The sequence below is a fragment of the Danaus plexippus genome, chromosome 2 (genome assembly GCF_018135715.1).
Source record: "Danaus plexippus chromosome 2, MEX_DaPlex, whole genome shotgun sequence".
NCBI lineage: Eukaryota > Metazoa > Arthropoda > Insecta > Lepidoptera > Nymphalidae > Danaus > Danaus plexippus.
In genome coordinates, this window is record NC_083537.1 from 6,192,212 (window position 1) to 6,211,745 (window position 19,534).

The 19,534-nt window shown below is 30.9% G+C and overlaps 2 protein-coding genes across 2 annotated transcripts; both read left to right on the forward strand.

Annotated features, from left to right (window-relative positions):
- Window positions 1-218: 218 nt before the first annotated feature.
- On the forward strand, window positions 219-8,610 carry LOC116779405 (serine/threonine-protein phosphatase 1 regulatory subunit 10-like). Its single transcript, XM_032673670.2, has 5 exons — window positions 219-685; window positions 1,385-1,482; window positions 1,646-1,920; window positions 2,067-3,152; window positions 6,963-8,610. Exons 1-5 carry the CDS (start codon window positions 683-685, stop codon window positions 8,435-8,437), a joined length of 2,937 nt encoding a protein of 978 aa, XP_032529561.2. The 5' UTR covers window positions 219-682; the 3' UTR covers window positions 8,438-8,610.
- Window positions 8,611-9,920: 1,310 nt separating this feature from the next.
- Window positions 9,921-15,887, forward strand: LOC116779515 (glycerophosphocholine phosphodiesterase GPCPD1). The gene is made up of 7 exons (XM_032673843.2): window positions 9,921-11,380; window positions 11,558-11,783; window positions 12,000-12,209; window positions 12,320-12,442; window positions 12,645-12,779; window positions 14,415-14,561; window positions 14,828-15,887. Exons 1-7 carry the CDS (start codon window positions 10,314-10,316, stop codon window positions 15,224-15,226), a joined length of 2,307 nt encoding a protein of 768 aa, XP_032529734.2. The 5' UTR covers window positions 9,921-10,313; the 3' UTR covers window positions 15,227-15,887.
- The last annotated feature ends 3,647 nt before the right edge of the window (window positions 15,888-19,534 follow it).

The following is a 19,534-nucleotide window of genomic DNA, read 5'->3' on the forward strand; positions in this document are numbered from 1 at the left end:
AATTAAGATGTCAATAATTTTATTTTCTCTTTTTTATTTATAAAATATTAAAAAAATAAAATGGAGAATAAAAATTAAACCACGTGATGGAATTTAATTTAATTATTGCCTTCAGTAACGTTGGCCCAATTGTCAATCTTTACTCTTTGCTCAATCCGCATTTGTCATTTCATTCATTACAGTTCATTCCAATTCCGGCTTTGTTCTATTTTCACTTCATTCTTTGAGCCAGAACTCACAATTCAACTTTTCGCTAGCTAGCCTGTAGCCGTGTGCTTGGATCAGCGACTGTTGCGGAATTATATTTTAGGGAAACTTCTGCCTTATTTATAAATCATTATCGTGTATATATATATTTGTAAGAGAACAAATATATTGTAATTTAACTATAAATGTAATCTTTACATAGCTATTTGTATTATATCTTATGCACATAAGATAACGGAATGGTTAACTCTTATGTCTAAATAAAACAATATTTATGTGAAAAAGTAATAATTGGTGTATAGTATCATCGAAAAGAACTCGAATTTATCTGTGTAGCCCTGTGTAAACTAATTATTTTATACCTCCATGATGGTATCGAAAATGAGCCGCCATTTTGTCATGCAAGCAAGGCGTGGCACATGATTGTGTAACATTACCCTGAAATCTTTTTTATATTGCGCAGTTAATAATAAGCATGGTAAGTTTTTACTGTTTTATACATTTTCCAAATCTTCATCTTAAATATCCCGGGAATTTTTGCTACTGAACACGACGAGCTCTTCCGCTTATAATTTCATACCTGAGATCAAATCGTGTATTAAAGGAGCATTTAGCTGTTTTTATATCTAATTTCTTTCTTTTTATTCCTCTCGTTATATTATTCTCCGATTACAGCACTATAGAAATCATATTTTTAATTCCATTTTTTTAAATACACAACTTGTTTTACAAAATACGTATCATAAAAAGAACTTTTAAATGATATTACGAAAATTTATGAAAGCGTCTTTTTGCTCAGCATCGACACCATTTTGTTCATAGTTTTGACGTGAGCAAATTATTCCTTTTCATACTGAAGAATTTTAACGCTTACGAAACAATAAGAAGGAATAGGTCACGTAAAATATTATTGCTTTTATTTATTATTATTCATGCATTATCTATTCCACCACATGTAATTTACGGATTGGGTGGACTTTGAACTTTAAAACGATATGTTATTTCCTCGTTTTTATAAAAAGTAAAATATTTCTTCCGAATATATTACGTTCCCTTTTTTATATCATATTTTAATATTTTTGTCCCCATATGTACATTTCACAGTACTTCGTAACATTTTTATGCTTTCAATAAATAAAATTTATTTAAGTATTTACAACAAATATTTTTGTTTCAGCCCCGTATAGATCCTATCCAACTATTAAATTGCCTCAGTGTTCTTCTCTCACCTGATGGAGGCATTAAAAGTAGGGATGAAGTGCCAAGATTAGTAAGGTAATTATTTAAATATATTTATATACTTCATTAGAATTGCCGATTACCTTATTTTAATTATTAGTTATCTAAAAAAATTTCATTTTATCTACTTATAACTATGTAATCAATTAAGATAAATTTTCCAATATTTACTTTAATTACTTGGTCTTTTTTTTTTCAGGCTAATGACCAAGTTTTCAAAGAAGCTAGTTTCTAAATGCATTTATATCCAAATTCTTAAGTGTACAGAAATTGAGTTATTAGGTTTATTTATGGGATCCAAAGGTTGGAGACTAGTACACATGTGGCTAACAGAGAGCATTGTTGCCAAAAATTGGCCTTTAGTTAGAGAGTTATTGGAATTACTGTTATTGTGTCCAGTAGATATAGAAAGGCTAAAGACAAATAACTGTCCTAAACTAGTTAAGGAGCTTTCAAAAGATGGAAATCACTCTGGTAAGTTGTTTCATTTATGCCATTAATAACACTAGTTTTTTTTATATCAATCTTTTTAAATATATGATCATTTTCTCATGTAGAGTAGGATACATTACTAAAATTGATATATATATATATGCTAATAAGCATTTTCCTAATTGTAGCTATACGAGCATTGGCAACAAAATTAGTTGAACAATGGCTCAAAACTGTGAAAGGTGGAGAACAAGTAGTGCCTATGCATATTTCTGAAATTCAACAAATAATAACAGACTCACAATTGGAAACTAAATTAGAAGATTTAAAAAATGATGCATCGGACAATGAAAAAGATTTAGATGATCGTGACTCTTCTAATTTGGAAAATAATAATAAAGTAGAAGTAGATGAGGAAACTCTAGAGACTCCTTGTAAAATAGACATCACTGATAAGGATGAGCAAAGTATGGAAACTGAAGTTTTACCAGTTTTAAAAATAACTTTAAAGAATGGAAAACAAATCCTATCACAAGTGGAAGATGACAGCAAATCTTCAGAAGATTCAGTTGACAAGGACAACAATAAAGAAAAACAGAAAAGTAGAAGTAAAGACAAAAGCGAAAAAAGCAGTAGTAGTAGTTCATCAAAATCTAGCTCCTCAAAACATTCAAGTAGGTCCTCATCTAGTGATAAAAGGAGTAATCATAAGGAAAGTTCTAGTAAACATAGTAGTAAGGATAAATCAAGGGATAAAGATAAAAGAACTTCCCATAGTTCTAGGTCCAAATCTAGTAGTAGCAGTTCTAGTAGTAGCAGACGTTCCAGTTCTTCCAGTAGCAAATTAAAGGATGAAAAAAGTAGCAAAGATAAAAGTAAAGATAAGGATAGCAAACAGAGTTCAGAAAAATCTGATGATAAGGTGCAAACTGCTATTAGCAAATTAGGAAAAATACCAAAATTGAGTGATGTTAAGAAAGAAAAGCTTTCTATTTCTATAGAGGTACGAAAACCAGATGAACCAAAACCAAAAACTGTGAAAACATTTAATTCTAAGTTTAGGAAACATGGATTAGAAGAAGAAATGAAACCACCTCCATCAAGGGCTACTTTACTAAGCAACAAGAAACCACCACCCGCACTACCACCAACAGTCTCAATACCTAAAAGACCATCACCTGTTCATAATGACACTCCTCCAGAGAAGAAACCAAAACCATCTATTGATCTTGAAAAACCAGGATCAATAAAACTTATACCACCTAAACCAAAGCGTGAGTATTATTTTTTAAATCTATTGCCAACTACTTTATTAACACATTCTGTTTTTACAGGAAATAATGTTCACCAAGATTTGCTGTTTATAGTATTGCAACATATATTCAAATATATAGGTTGCAATATCAAGTGTGGTAAGTCTAAAATGCATAACTTGACGGGTCTCATAATACATGTTTTAAAATCATATGTAAAGTATTTATTTATTATGAAAATAAAGGTTAAAATTTTAATAACTATCTTTTGATGAAAATTAACCTAAATCTGTTCAAAGTTTATATTAAGAGGTGGACGAACTTGAGCTTCATGCAAGCCTTGGAAGACTTCACGCTGGCCATTGGGGACATCGCTGCACCTGTTACACCCATCAATTCTTGCGGGGACCCAAAGTAACATAACGAAAAAATAAAAATCTTTAAAGACAATTGGTAACATATTATCTGGATGTAGATGATAATAAAACACTCTTATTTCGAAACAGATTACAAATTAGATAAAAACAAATAAGACATGAAAAATGCAATCAACAATTGGGTGGCTCCAAAACAAATTGAAAGATTTTGGTTTAGAATATGAAATTTCTAATAAATCAGCTTCAGCAGTTAAATTCAAAAACTAACATTAGCATATATAATATATACGTAGTAATACATAATGGAATATAGGTAGCTCATATTATCATAGAACAGTTAACGGTTACGTGTAGATAGTAATATTCACTGTATGAAATATTATCATTTAATTGGTATTTCAATAATGAGAAAACAAATCATAAGTATTTTTCGATATTTACATACATTTTGCAAGGAATTAAATTTTTCAGCGACATAAATATGTATATGTATTTGTATTTAAAATATATTAACCAGTCAATAAGGTTACGAAAAGTAGTCATAAAAAAGCTTTATGCTACGACATATTAGACAAGGTTTAAATATACGCAGATGGTGTCTGAAAGTTGTCCATAAATAGATTATTATGTAAAATGAAAATGCTATACGTGAAACTATATTACTTTTTTAAACAAAGAAATGTAGGTTAAATTTGTTTCGGGTTTTCCCTGTATAAAACGAGAACTAATGTTCTAATATCATGTGTGCCTAGTAGAAGTTTGCGTTGCCAACCTACTAACCGACAGTTCTAAGGTTTTTCAATCTAATTATCGTATCCTTGAAGATTTTTGGATGAATTACTTTTGAGACTGTCTACTTTAAGTTTGGCGAGGCAAACCTATACCAGTCGCACTGAAAATTTATATAGTAGAGTCGATCAATAACTTTGTCGGTCTATTGTGCATATCATAAACTGATCGCTGAATACAAATATAAAATAATACTTCAAAAGATATTTCCAATTAAATTGGAGAGAAGTGAAAGTAAATCGTGTGAGAAACTATCAATAACGAATTTTGCATAATTTTTGATGAACACGCATTTCCCAGCCCCTCGGCAAGAAGAAACAAACTAAAAAGATAACTAGTAATTCATAATTGATTTCAATAATTTATGTAATCAGATGAACGATTTAAATTTGATTTCCGTTATTTATTCGTTTTAAAACGATGTGAAACTAATCGCGTTTTTATTAATGAAGTTTTGTAAATATACTTGGAGCATTAAAAAGAAATCTAAGCGTGCGAAATCGTACTGCTGCTATGCGTTATTCTTGCTTTACATAGAACATTACAAATGCCTGGTCCCTTGACGGCGGCTTATAGAGAAATAGATATGGTGTAAAACGTGCAATGGAATTGATTTGGGATATGTTATTCTTAGTTTTAGTTAAAACCAAGAATAAAATGGTGAAATCCTAACCATTAATTTTTTTATTTAGTTATTTAACCCATATCTATCGATTCCAATAATAATAGTATTAAAAAAAAGTGGTCTACTGAGTATATTTTTGTGACTTTAACAGTACATTAAGTTCTGTTCATTATCTTCTCACACTATAGACTGCGACAAACGTTTGAATACGTTCGAATGATTTTATTTTCAACGCACTTTTATGACTACGCATAAATTTAAAAGGAATGTTACATATCAATATGTTTATATAAGGTAAAATGATAGTTTAACTCATCCATTATATTTTACTCTACCGCGGGCACTAGTGCCAAGTTAGAACTTTGTTAGCAACCTGTAGGTGAGGTTCGAGTAGTGTTTATTAATAAATTTATATACATCTTTAGAAATACGCCTTAATGTTGTGCCCCCTCAACGGTTTCTGTTACGATACGATTTTTTAGCTGAAAATAATCTCACGATGTAAACACGTAGTTATGTTTAGAACCTACATATCTTTAGAAATAAGATCCTCCCTAAACTGCACAGAAGCCGCGTGCTGTTTAAGGTTCAAATTCTTAGTATTTATTTGTTTTTTTTTTTTTTGTATAAATATACAAAGCGTAATTATTCAAACGTGTTGCGACAATATTTTCGCTATTGATTGTATTTTATACACCACTAGATAACAAATGATTAAGGGTTTCCGTTTTAATTTTTTTAATTACTGAAATTGTGGTTTTTACCCGACATCGTGAGGTAAAATCAGTTTCCGTTGCTTAGAAAATTAGTCGTCCTACATAAGCTTATTTTATGGTCTTTGTACCAGGAAATATTACTTTCAAACGTAAGATACCACTTTATATCCGGGCTTATCTTTTATGAATAAGTTTTGAATGCTTATATTATTATTCAAAAGATTTTAAATTACCTTTTGTATTCACGTCGTCAATTTTCTTAAAATTTAAGAGTACTCTAATCATCAACCCACCTAATCCTCGAGTATACGTTGGTGTTTCAGGCATTAAAAATATGAAATAAATATAAAACTAAGTGATGCAGAAATATAAAATACTTGAAACGGTCGCGTTTATTTTAAATACTCAGCTTTTTGTAAGGGGTACTCATCGGACAGCATTAATATAGGAGTATGAATAAAAACTTGAAACTTCTATGTGGTGTTGCGTTTCCAACTTTTTGTAAACGTACAGAACTTATTAATATGTGACAAAATTATTAAATTTGTATTAACCCTCTCATAAATACTTAACGACCTCCATTTTTTTGTTTAATTTTAGTTTATTTTGGAAGCCTCAGCTGAAACAATATTAATGCGCAAGTTTGGAGACCTATAAATACAGTTGTGTAGTTATGATTGAAGGGTTTCGTGTTGTTGTGTGGTCATAGATTTTAATGTTAAATGAAAGCGAAAAGTTCTTGGAAGAGTGAAAGTTACAAATTATATTTTCTTTTGTAGCTATTATCTTCAAGAAATTCTTTAATCATTATCCAATCTATATGTTATTTATAAATGTGCGTAATAGTTGATCCTAGTTTTTGTTTTCGTACCATTTTATATAATGGTTTAATTATGAAATGAAATACTCATTTTATAAACACGTAACATAGTTTAACCGTGAGCTCGGTATAAAAAAAAATGTCCTTTGGGTTTCCAAAAGTATTGGCGTGTCGGTCGCGATTGTTATCCTATATTTTTTATATTCATAAGCATACCTTCACGTATCAATAATTCCACTCGGGGATGTATGTCGGGAAAATTTATATTAATGAATTAACATTATTTTAATTGTGTATAAAATAATATTTAATGAAAAGTTAATTTGATTTCAATATTGTTATAAATTTAATAATGACTTGTATATTACTTATCGAAGAAGATTATACTGTGAAACCATTTTTCAGTAACCAGAAGTTATGCATTTTAGATGAACCATTTAATAATTATATTTTGTTGATATTTTTTTGTATTCTATAAATAATATTGTATTTTTTTGTTAACAGCCATGGTACTCCAGGAAAGCGATATGTTTATGGATGCTTTAAATGCCTCTGCTACTAATAAAAAGGAACCGAAGAAGAGGAAAAGGCGCACCAGTGGTTCCAAGGATGGGAATTCGCAGAATGATGGATCACCTCCTCATACACCAACTGGTGTTACCAGTCCTAATGGAGACAGCAAATCAGTGCCGCCAAGATTTTATCAAGATACTCTTGATGAAGAAGATAATAAGGATAAAGTGACAGACAAAAATGAAAATGAAGGTGAAAATTCACCAAAAGCAGCTATAAAAGATAAAAGTACGGAGGATAGCATGGAGACAGAACCACACACGTTGACTGTAAATGGTATAAAAGGTGTCCTATGCTATCACAAACGAAAAGGGCCGAAAAAAAGTATTCGATGGAAACCAGATTCTGAACTAGAAGAAATACAATACTTTGAACTTGATGAGACTGAAAGAGTAAATGTTACTAAAACCTTTACTGACATGAAACATCTAGAAAGAATAAATGAAAGAGATGCCTTCCAAAAAGCTAGGAATCTCAGTAATGATGACATAATGGAAGAGAGAACTAGTTGGAGACCTTTAATACCACTTGATACAGATGGTCAAATCCAGATAGAATATGGCAAAAATAGCAAAGAAAAAGATATACAAGCCATACGTCAAAAAGGTACCCTGCAACCACTATACTTCCATAAAGCTATGATTCCTGACTCACCCCATGAGCCAGATGTTGAAACTCACACTTATGCTGAACCAACAGTTATTCCACTAGAAGATGTTACAGGAAACCAAGATAATATAAGTGACTTTAGAAACATGCCTTGGCCTGAACCAAAGGGTAATGCACCTCCAACAAGCAATAATAATTTGAATGTTCCATCTATGTTTCCACCTAATATGTCTCAATACCCAAACAATTATCCTAATCCACAATTTCCTGGAGGACCACCCGGGTTCCAAGGTCCCCCTATGATGTCTGGAGAATGGCAAAATGGAGTTCCTCCCATGTTGCCAAATGGTATGCCTGGTCCAATTGGAAACAATGTCATTGGACCAGGTGCTATGCCCCCAGGTTCTATGCCACAAGGTAATGTGCCACCAGGTCTATTGGGACCACCGGATAATATGATGATGGGTCCAGATATGTTTGGTGGGCCAAACCATATGTTTCCTGTTCCTCCAGATGGTTTTAACATGCAGCAGAATATGTTCCCTGTCGATTTCAATATGTCAGGTCCACCAGGTCCAGATTTTCCTGGTAATTTCAGAGGAGCAATACGCGGCCGTGGTTCTGGAGGCCATTGGAGAGGTAAAGCAGCAGGTGGTTGGGATGGACCCCCTAGGGGTCGGGGAGGTGGTCGAGGCGGAGTCCGCAAAGCTGTGTGCATTTATTTTCAAAGAAAAGGATCTTGTCGACAAGGTGAAAATTGTACATTTTTGCATCCCGGAGTTAATTGCCCCTTTTAAAACAAAAGTATGTGAGGTGGCTTGAACACTATAATCTGATTAATCTGTTAGAAAATATTTTATTTATATTGCCATATAAGACTGCATAATGTACATAATTATATTTTTGTAAATATTGTAAAGTTGTTTTAAGGTTATACAGAAAACTAAAAATAAACTAGATACATTTTTAAGTGTCGTTTTATTAACTAAAATACATTTTGTTACAATGTTCAAATTAAAAAATAAGGTGCTAATAATGGTGAAGGATGTTTTTAACGGGTTTTTTCATAAGTTGCTCAATTAATATAAATCTTAATGCCCGTGAAACACAAGAAATTTAACTTATAGTAAGACTTGCAAACTGAGAAAGTCAAAGTGAACTATTCTGTCAATAGAGCTTGTTTTTTACAGAACAGAAATAATTTCTGAGAAGTACATATAGATGGCGTTGATTTTAGTCATAATAACAAGCGCCATCTTTTGATAAAGATTTTAAAATATTGTTTAAAATTATTTATAGTTGCGAGAATTTTGTAACTAACCCATATTATTACATATAACAATAATTATAAGCAAAAATGTATTTTAAAATCCATCCTAAAAAAGAGATTCTCAATTCCAAACATGGCTATTTTGAAAATATACGTAAAAATCATGGACATACTTAAAAAAAGATAGATTGGCAAAAATATATTTTACAAATTATTCCGCTATACATCTATATAGATATACATGTATTTATAAAAGACAATAACAAAAAATTCAAAGGCCAAACTTTATAAACAAGCGACTGAAAGGAAAATTAAGGTTTTAAAGGTTTTTTCTAAATATTAGCTTATTAATTTTAACTTGGCAAAATTTTAAGAATGCATGATACACTATGACTTACTACTTCTCGCGTGATGCTTCATGGGTGTTTTTAATTAGTAATTTAGAGTACCGATAAGTACCTAAAATTAAATAAGTTGATAGTAGCTCACACTCATAATTGAACAGAATGTATTGATAAAAATTAATATATAAGCTGCATTAAAGTTTACTATACCTAGTATGAGAAAAGTATATACATATTAAAATGAAATGCAACGACACAGTTTTTGCGTCTTTTAATCCTCGCTGCCTTAGTTGACTAGCTACCTTCCCTGCCGGTAAAAATAGCGTTGGATTTATATGTGGGATATTTAGATAGTTGCTGAATATATTAATTTATTTTTAGGCTTTTTTCTTAATTAGAAATTTATGTTTATAAAAGCAATACTATTGAATTCAAAATAAGTATTTTCAAATGTATTTTTATCAGTAATTGTATTATAACGAATATAAAAAAACATATCGTCTTGCGTTTTGTACTTTAAACTCAGATAAAAATAAAATCCAAGGAGTAATTGAGAGACTTATAGTTTATACCAACGAAGCACACGGATTTGTTTGTTTGAAATTTAAAGTGAAAGTATAAAACTTTAGGGGAGTAATGACAGTGACACGCGTCAGATTATCAATCGCGACTCGGGAATTAGGTACTCATTACTCAGTGATCAGCTCGCACAGTTAAGTGATTTCTGCGGATCCTTAATTCCTGTCATATTAAATTGTTATCTGTGTATTACGTTTTTATCTTAAAATTTGTAAGCGCATGTCTATTATAGGTATTATGTATCACCGAAGAGAATATAAGCATCTGTTTTTTTTTTACATTTTATTATTGTGTGGTTTTACTACGTAGTATTATGACTTCTGTAGAGGAGTAAAGACGTTTCTCTCGTTTAATTTCCATATTTAATAAAAACTCCTTACAATGACAATTAGCTCTTTGTAAAATTTCATTCGTGTAAATATTAAGACAATAAATTATTGTTTAATGATCAGTTTTATGAAGGTCAGTGAATAACGGATTATGCAACGCTGGTTTTTCTTGAAAGAAACTAAGAAGTTGCCACAAAAAATATCTAAAAAAATGTCGACGAAACAAATTACTCAAGAAAAGGAAATTGAATCACAAGAATGGGTGTTCACTGTGTCTGTGCCAGAAATTGCTCCGAGGGAAAAAGTTTATTTAACGGGAAGTACAACTGAACTTGGCGAATGGGATTACAAAAAAGCCGTCCCTCTCGAAAATGTAGAAAACACTGATATGTGGACTAAAACAGTAATTATACCAAATACTTGTGATGTATACTATCGCTATGCTATTTGTCTTGTTAATATTGACACAAATGATATCATAGTGCGCCGCTGGGAAACTCACATACACCCAAGAGTTATAAAGGAAACAATGCTTCATCCTCATACTGATATATTTGGTAATAATGAAGGGATATACAAGGTTAATAAAGGCTGGCTTACCTTTCAAACATTAGTCCAGTTTAAATTTATGCACAACCCTTTAAAGTTAAAAAGTCGCTTAACTGGCCGCCTCATGAATATTAAAGTAACACCTGTTAAGCTATCTTTTGGAGCTGAGCCACAAATTGAAGAATCCTCCTTAAGTACAGACACAATGGAAGCAGAAGTTCCTTGTGGGGTTTTTGTGGAAGTAGCTACTCTTGAAAATGATCCTATGGTTTGTCACCTACAACCTCAAGAACAATTTGGAAGAGAATACAAGCCGAATGATGTATTACTAGTTAATTTGTTTGCCCCAAATCCTAAAGGCCTAGCATATCTTATAGATTTTTATTCATACAGTACTAGGGCTTCTGTAGAAGATCCCCCTTGTCATGTTGGTTACACTTATGTGTTACCTAACATGTTTAAGCCATCTGAGGGCTCATTAGAATTACCAGTTACTTGTAATGTGAAACATCGGCCATTAGGCACTATTAATTTTGAATACCTTATAATTTCTCCAATGGAAGATGGTTTGTGTAATTTAGAAGTTTCCTATACAAAACACTGGGATCCTTCATGGACTGGATTGGAAGTTGGTCACAGAGGTTTAGGTGCCAGTTTCAAAACCAAAGAGTAAGTAAATATTACACTATATTATATTTATAACTTTATATTTTAGATGTATACTTAAATTGCCTTTTTTAATGTAGGTTTCAACTTAATATACTGTTTGATATAAATTGTGAAACACCCTTTTATAGAGTAGGAACTGGGCCTGCTAGATTGTGCTCCACATTATTTGAATTTCAGGGGAAATGCCATTCGTGAAAATACTATAGCTTCTCTTAAAAAAGCAGCTGCCAGTGGGGCAGACATGCTGGAATTTGATGTGCAACTAAGTAAAGACATGATACCTGTTATTTATCATGACTTTCATGTGTGTATTTCTATGAAAAGAAAAAAGGAAGTTGACTTCACTGAAATGCTTGAATTGCCAGTGAAAGACTTAACCCTGGAGCATCTGCAGAAATTGAAGGTATTCTGCGACCCAGTAAACCTGTCAATACTCAAATTTTTTTATGAGTATTGAAAGTCTTTGATTGTAGAATTATTTGTGTATTGCAAATACAAAATTTAAATCATATATTTTTTTAATACGAAATATGTTGGGCAAAACACAAATGTTTATAACCCCTTAGGTTCCACATAAATGTGTTTTACATAATTAATGTTTAATTCAATGTTTCCACAGGTTTATCATTTAGTAGAAGGACGAAATCACGAAATTCTTTTCTTCGATGAAGATCTTGAGGAGCATCAGCCATTTCCAACTCTTGAAGAAGCCCTAAAGAGTTTAGATGAGCATGTTGGCTTCAACATTGAACTTAAATGGACCATGGAACTCAATGATGGCACATTTGAATTGAACAACCCATTTGATATGAACACATATGTAGATAAGGTAAAGATTACTTGCATTTTAATACTTTTCTATTGTATGTTAATATTCAACTTTGCATGAAATAATGTTAGAATAGATGAAATACAAAAGAGTTTAATTTTTTTTTTTAGGTTTTGGAGGTGGTACTAAAACATGCTGGACAAAGAAGAATTGTACTTTCCTGTTTTAATCCTGATATATGTACAATGGTCCGTTACAAACAAAACAAATATCCTGTAATGTTTCTCACAGTGGTATGTACAACATATAATTATAAGAAAACTGAATTTGTCATTGTGAAATAATAATAACAGTCATGTCGTTCTAGAATACTATGTTTATTTGTGACTAATAACTCATAGGTAAATGTTCTTTGAATTACAGTCCTAATATAATATAAAATTTATAGCCCTGACTTATTGATCACTATAGGTTAACAACAACATAATTTTTTAGGGAGTAACAGAGAAATACCAGCCTTATCGCGACCCACGTTGTCTATCCATACCTGCTGCAGTACAGAATGCTATCAGCTCTGACATTCTTGGCATTGTGGTACACACAGAGGATTTACTTAGAGATCCCACACAGGTTGGCTATCATTTTAACATAATTATACACATGATATGATATGGTTGGCCAGTTTTTGGGTCTGTTATTCATTGTATTTGGTATTTAATATATATAATTGCGGTCTTGTTTACCTGTGTCAAGGCATATGAAAAACCTATAGATGTAGTGTAGACTGATTTTGTTAGTAATGATACTAGTTTATGTCAATGACCTATTATCATATGGCATGATTTTTTTTTATTTATTTTTAACAAAAAAAAAAAAACTTGTATAACAGCGTTTTTTGTTTATAATTGTGATGTAGACTGTAGAGTATTGTTCTTACATATTTTTTTATGTGTTTTTAAAACATAATACTCATTATTTCTTTAAACACTATAGGGAGGTCAGTGCACTTAACCGTATTGTTATCTTAAGGCACACAGATGACGTGTATGCACAATGACCTCAGTGTTACCATTTTACTGTGCAAAGTTCATTGATATACGCGTGCGTTCAAATTGACCTACTCACACATCACATTGACTTTTGAACTTCATTCAGAAGCAATTACTAGAGGAATGATACACATATCTTGTAATATAAATCTTTATAACTTTGACATGATGTTATTTGTGTAAATATTAAAGTACGTCATACTTCTCAGAAAAACATCAAAATAATACTATAATAATACTCGTTGATATTTAGCGAATATTATCCAAGGTTGAATTTAATAAAGGTTTTATGAAACTCGTGTTGTGATAACAAGATACGAGGTATTAATATTATCGAAATATGTATTAAGGCCAAGGAGTGATAACCATATTGCTACCTAAATTTTTTAAAGTTATTAATGGCATTGGTTTTCTTTGTTTTGATATTGTTATATATAATATCTGTAAAGAAATACAGATGCCTCGTCTGCCCGTGATCACGGTTGCTGCAAAGTAACCGAAACGTCGGGATTATGTAGTTTTTAAATAATAAAATCCGCGTAGTAAATCCGAATAACACTAGTTTCATTTAAATGAATACTCGCGAAAATCTTAGATCTCATTAAGAAATACAATATTTTTTGTAATTTTATCATATGAAACTGATAATATTATGCTAAATAGCAATTATTTATATAAAAAAGTAAAAAAAAAAAACAAATAATTTTCTTTGGAGTTGTTAAGATTATATATATGTATATTTATTTAATTCTACGGGATGAGTTTTTGTCACGGAACTTCTCCCAAACGGCTGGACCGATTTGAAAGATTTTTTTTTGTTTGCATCAGGCTGCCGCCGCAGATGGCGCTGCAGTCGGTATCTAGGTTATTTAAAATAAAGTTTGCAGATTAGGTTACTATATGTATTGTTTTAACATACTTTATACATTTGTCTCTGAGCGCAAGTCAGATGTTCACGCGGACGGAGTCGCAGGCAAAAACTAGTAATTTTATATTTTTCAGCCTTTATATTGTTTTTAACGGAAACTTGATTGTTAAAATTAAATATTTTTTTATTGTTGAACTAAATGTCAATTACATGTCATTTTATTTTATTTGAAAATCTGGGAAACGAAAAAAAATTTTTTTTCTTTACTACATCAGTCATGTTCTGACTGAATAACATAAAAAGTCATTAATCTAGTAATAACAAAAGGCATACGATTCTTATTTACAGGTCAAATTAGCCACCGACGCCGGTCTAGTCATATTCTGTTGGGGCGATGAAAATAATGACAAAAATACTATAAAGAAACTCAAAGAAATGGGTTTGCATGCTGTGATATATGATAAACTGGACCAGTACACCACCAAAGAAGTTAAGGTAATTTTTAGTACCGAAATTTCTATCAAAACTATTAGTACATCACACATCACAGCGTAGTATAGATTTAAATATTCTAGCTTCACTTCACTGCTTCACATTCTATACGACGCAAGACAAATAACACTTCAATATTATTTACAAACAAAACTAACAAATATCATTGAACTGACAGTAACCTAAAACAAAATAATAATATCTAACAATAACATACATAATACTTAATATTTGTCGTGCGTGCGGAGTGCTAATAATTCTTCCTATAGGAAAGTATATTCCTGGTGGAGGCGCGCGATTCGCAGCGTGATATCATGAGGTTGGCTGCATTGGACGCGTTGCCAACCGATAGCACGTCGAGCCGTTCCCGCTCCCCCTCTCGCCAGTTGTCGTCGGCTCAATTCTCCGGGGACGGACAGCTCTATCTAGATCTAAAAGCGCGCCAAAAAGCAACCCGCTCAACTGTCACGTCGCTGGAATCCCTCGCCTCGTCTATAGATATCCGCGACGAACCCGAACGTAATCTTAAGCGCAACAAGGATCTCATTATGAGCATAGAAAAGGAGTCCCAAATTAAAGAGCAGAGGAATTCGTTTAAGGGCATCTTCCCCGCTCCCAATACGACTACGGCATCGCCGAAAAAATCCCGTAAAAGCGACTTATCTTGAGAAGGTCGCTGAAATTACGAAAATTTTTCTTGCTCAGAGAATTTTTGCGAATTTTTGCCTATTTTCATCTTAGCATTGTAAAACTGTAGATTCATAATTTATTCTTAATTCCATTTCATTTTGATGGTACTTGATATAATGTCACTACACTTTAGTCGAACGCCACCCATGAACAATTAAATATGTTATTACCATGATTTTTTCTATATTTTTTATAATCCAATAAATTTTTTACGGGTTTCCTTGCATATATTTTTTATTACATGTATTAATCCCTTTACCAGTTTTTACGTAAATCACGTCTTCCAATTAAGGTTATAAAAATTTGATATGAATGAATTTTCATACATTGAAAAAACATAACAAGTTCTATGTATTGTAATTGTTCGTTTTTATTTAATATTATGATCATTAGTAGCTTGTAGATATTTACATGAATTTATTCTTTTATATCATCTTTGCAAGACGAAAAGAGAAAAAAAAATGAGAGAATTATTTAGAACATAGAATTATTTTTTACATTTTACAATAAAATAGATGAATAGCTTTATCAATGTATTGTTTGTATCTGTGATATTAATTTTGTGATTATTTTTGTGTTTGTTTTATTTGTATATATCACGTTTTATTTAAATTGAATTATATTGTGATTCTTCTCTCATTGGTCTTTTATTAATAATATAAAATATAACGGAGTGTTTATTTCACATGTCTGTACCAAAGGATCTAGATGTCCCAACTAAATCCAATTAAAGGTATTGCTTATTAATAAAATAAAAAAATAATTTTTTAACATTATAAAATAATAAGTAAGTAATTGCGTACTTTGGATTTTACGTATGCCTTCTGCTATTTCAATTTTATTAGCTTTGCACTTACATCACTACTATGGCCCTTCACTTGTTTGTTACAGTACAATTTTTAATAAAAATATATGTACCTACTGATCTTAATTTATTGCGTAGATTGGTAAAAATGTCGACAGTGTATCGTCAATACAAATTCAACTTTTATTTTTTATTATATTAGATTGATTTAATATTAATCGTTATTATAAGACACTTCATATAATTTTGAAGTAAATCTCAAAACGTTAGATAAATAATATAAAAAAAGGCTTATTAATAGCTTTATATATGTAAATTTTATGATCATGTATAAATTTCAACTTCTGTATTGTTCTATTATAGCAGTGACAATAAAAAATATATATTTACAGATAGGTTTTATGTTAATAAATACAGAAATATTTAAATGATTTGTGTGTAACAATGTTTGCCTCGATTACATATGAGTAATCCTTTGTCTTTTATAATTATGGTAACTAAATTTTATTTTCACATAAAATAAGAAGTATGTGGATTTAGTTTGGATTTAATTGCAATTAAGTAATTCATTTTCAATTCTTTTATTTGACAGCATAAAAATGAGAAAGAAGTGGGGAAGGGAATTCTTTTTTTCCTAAATAACTTGGTTTTATCATTTTCGTGTTCCTGTTTGTTACTATTTCGACACTAGACGGAAGTTTTTTAATCAAAGGTCATTGAAATGATTGGCATTTTAATTAGGTCTCAAGTATTTTCTTGAATATTTTGAGTGACCAAAAATTCTTGAGCATGCCATGTACAGTCATTTTTACATGAAACACTATATATTACCTATGTAATGGTATAGATAAAAAAATAAGTGATGCAAATTCTTTCAATTTAGGCTAAAATTGAGGATTCATATCGTCTAATTTCAGATTAATCCAATGCGAAGGCATAACTCATTTGTATTTAACGGTAAAGTTACAAAAAAATTGTGTTTATCATGAGATTAATAATGTCGAAGTAAGACTTATATACTTAGGTATTATTTAATTATAACCAACTTGAATCGACGGTCAGGTAAAAGTTAGCGAGCATATCTGACATGGTCTTATTAATTTTTTATTTATAAATAAACTTATCAATCTAGTAGAGTTGACACCATCTTATTTTTATGTTTGCATTCCCCACCGACGACCCCAATTTTTATCTTATCATATACATCGGGTATCTTAGCTGATGTAAATAACCTTTTTTCTCTTCGACTACCATAGATTTTTTTCCAGATGGACAAGATAATTTTAAGAATATTAATTTGTAACCTTTTTATGTTTATTTATGGACATATGTTTTGAAATTAACATTATGTTTTGGCTTGTTAGGGCGAATCATAATAGATTCCAATAAGACCTATAGAGTATTGACATTTTAAATAAGTCCGTTCTCCTTTTAGTTAGAGACTTCAGAATTCACATGTTTTTGGTTTGAAGTTTTTGGATTCTATTTTAATTCACGAAATATGTTTATTTAACATAATGTAATTATTATATCGTGCCATTCGCTATATATTCGAGTGATGAGAATGCACGTGATTGTTAATCATGACCTTGATTAACAATCACGTAAATTTATGTTTATGAGCGACGTTTGTCGGAAAGCGTTGCTTACAGAGAGTGTACGTGCATTAGTTATTTTTTTTTTAATATCCTACAATTTACAAATCGTCATCGTGTATCTATTAGTAGTTATATTGTATTTTTACCTGAGTTGTTAGAGAGATTCATGTTAAAACTTAAACATAGAGCAGTAAATATATATTTAAGTAACATTTCCCAACACCTAATTCCCTGAAACCTAATTTTACAATAGGTTATATGCCATTTTACCTTTTGGTACTTACTAATCCGCATTTCGTCGTCCATTATTATAAGCTGTTAAAGCTACCTATATAATAATATTTGTCAAGTAACTGTGTATAGTTTAGAACGCTATATGTATTATAACTCTTTGATGGAGCTATTGTGAAACTGTATACTTATTGTACCTACCTGTACTTATACGGTCAGAGTATGTAGGTACGTGAATTTATCCATTGTTTAGTGATATCTCTAACAAGTGGATATATTTTGTCTTATAGTTTTGATAACGTTTTTCTATTATTATCGTTGCAATTTCTTTTTTAAATTAATGTTTAAAAAAAATCTATCGTCTCATTTTTTCGTCCATTTAGAGTGAAAGACATGGCTAATATGGCTGAGACATTATAAAATGTTTGCATTCTCAGTATTTATATTATGAATTTCAAAATTTGTACGTATTGCTAACGATTGATTTTCTATTATCGTTTCCGTTTTTCATAACCTTAGTGAAATAATTCACGTCAATCCGAAAAAAGTTTCTCTTATAAGTGGTATCAAAAAACTTTTTTAACGTAGGTATGTATATTTTGTATTATTCCCTACTTGCATTCTTAAATCTATTCAACATAACGTTTTAAATAGTCTGTTATAAAGTTTGTCATATATCATTTATTATCTTTTGCCTGATACAATCCCCCTCGTAAAAGTTGAAATTTCTTATATATTCTTAGAAATGACTTTTACATAAGTTTCCTTTTCTTTCTTGACTTACTTTTCCAGATTCAAGTCCAATTTAGGTATAGTAACCCCTTGGCCATAAGGATTACTTTTTATATTAGTATCTTGTTATATTATCTAAGTTTTATTAAGTTGATAAAATGTATACATATATTTAAACGTACTTACTTTAACGTAACAACTGTTATCTACAGATAGGTTGTTTCTACCTTTTGATGTAGGATGGCGGGAAATACCACATACCAGTTTCAATTCGATAATCATACTTTGTTACTATTACTTTACGGCTCATATTTTTATGCATATTAGAGAAACCCTAAATGCTTTTATTAGCCTAGTAGGAATAAGAGGGATATTATAATTTTAACGTCCATGTGTTTATCTGTCTGTACTATCGTATTTCTTCAACTGATGGACCGATTTAGAAGCGGTTTTTCCAATTTGAAAGCGAGATTCCTTGCGGCAATTCTTACCTGTGTTTGGTTTAGGTGCAGCGGTGTCAGTGTTCAACAAAATTATTTACGACATTTTTGTTCAGTGATTAAGTGCCTCATTAAATGGTCTCGATTAAGTTCCTCGCGCCTGTCAGTATAATAGAGTATCGTTTTTTTTTAATTTAATTATATTATCAATTATCTTACTTCTAATATGGTATCTTGCGTGTCTCATCTATATTGTCGATTATTTATGATGTCGATAATTTTATCCATCCATTTTCTCTTAAGATTAATTTTTTAATTTCTTAAATTTGTTATTTTCGTCGGATAAAGATCCTCTCGTCTAATACCATTTTGCAATATCTTATCTATCATGATATATGAGTTTGGATGCCCTTGAATTTCCCAAAACCTACACCAGCACGGCATTTACGGTTCAATGTATCGTGTGTAAAGGACCTTTAT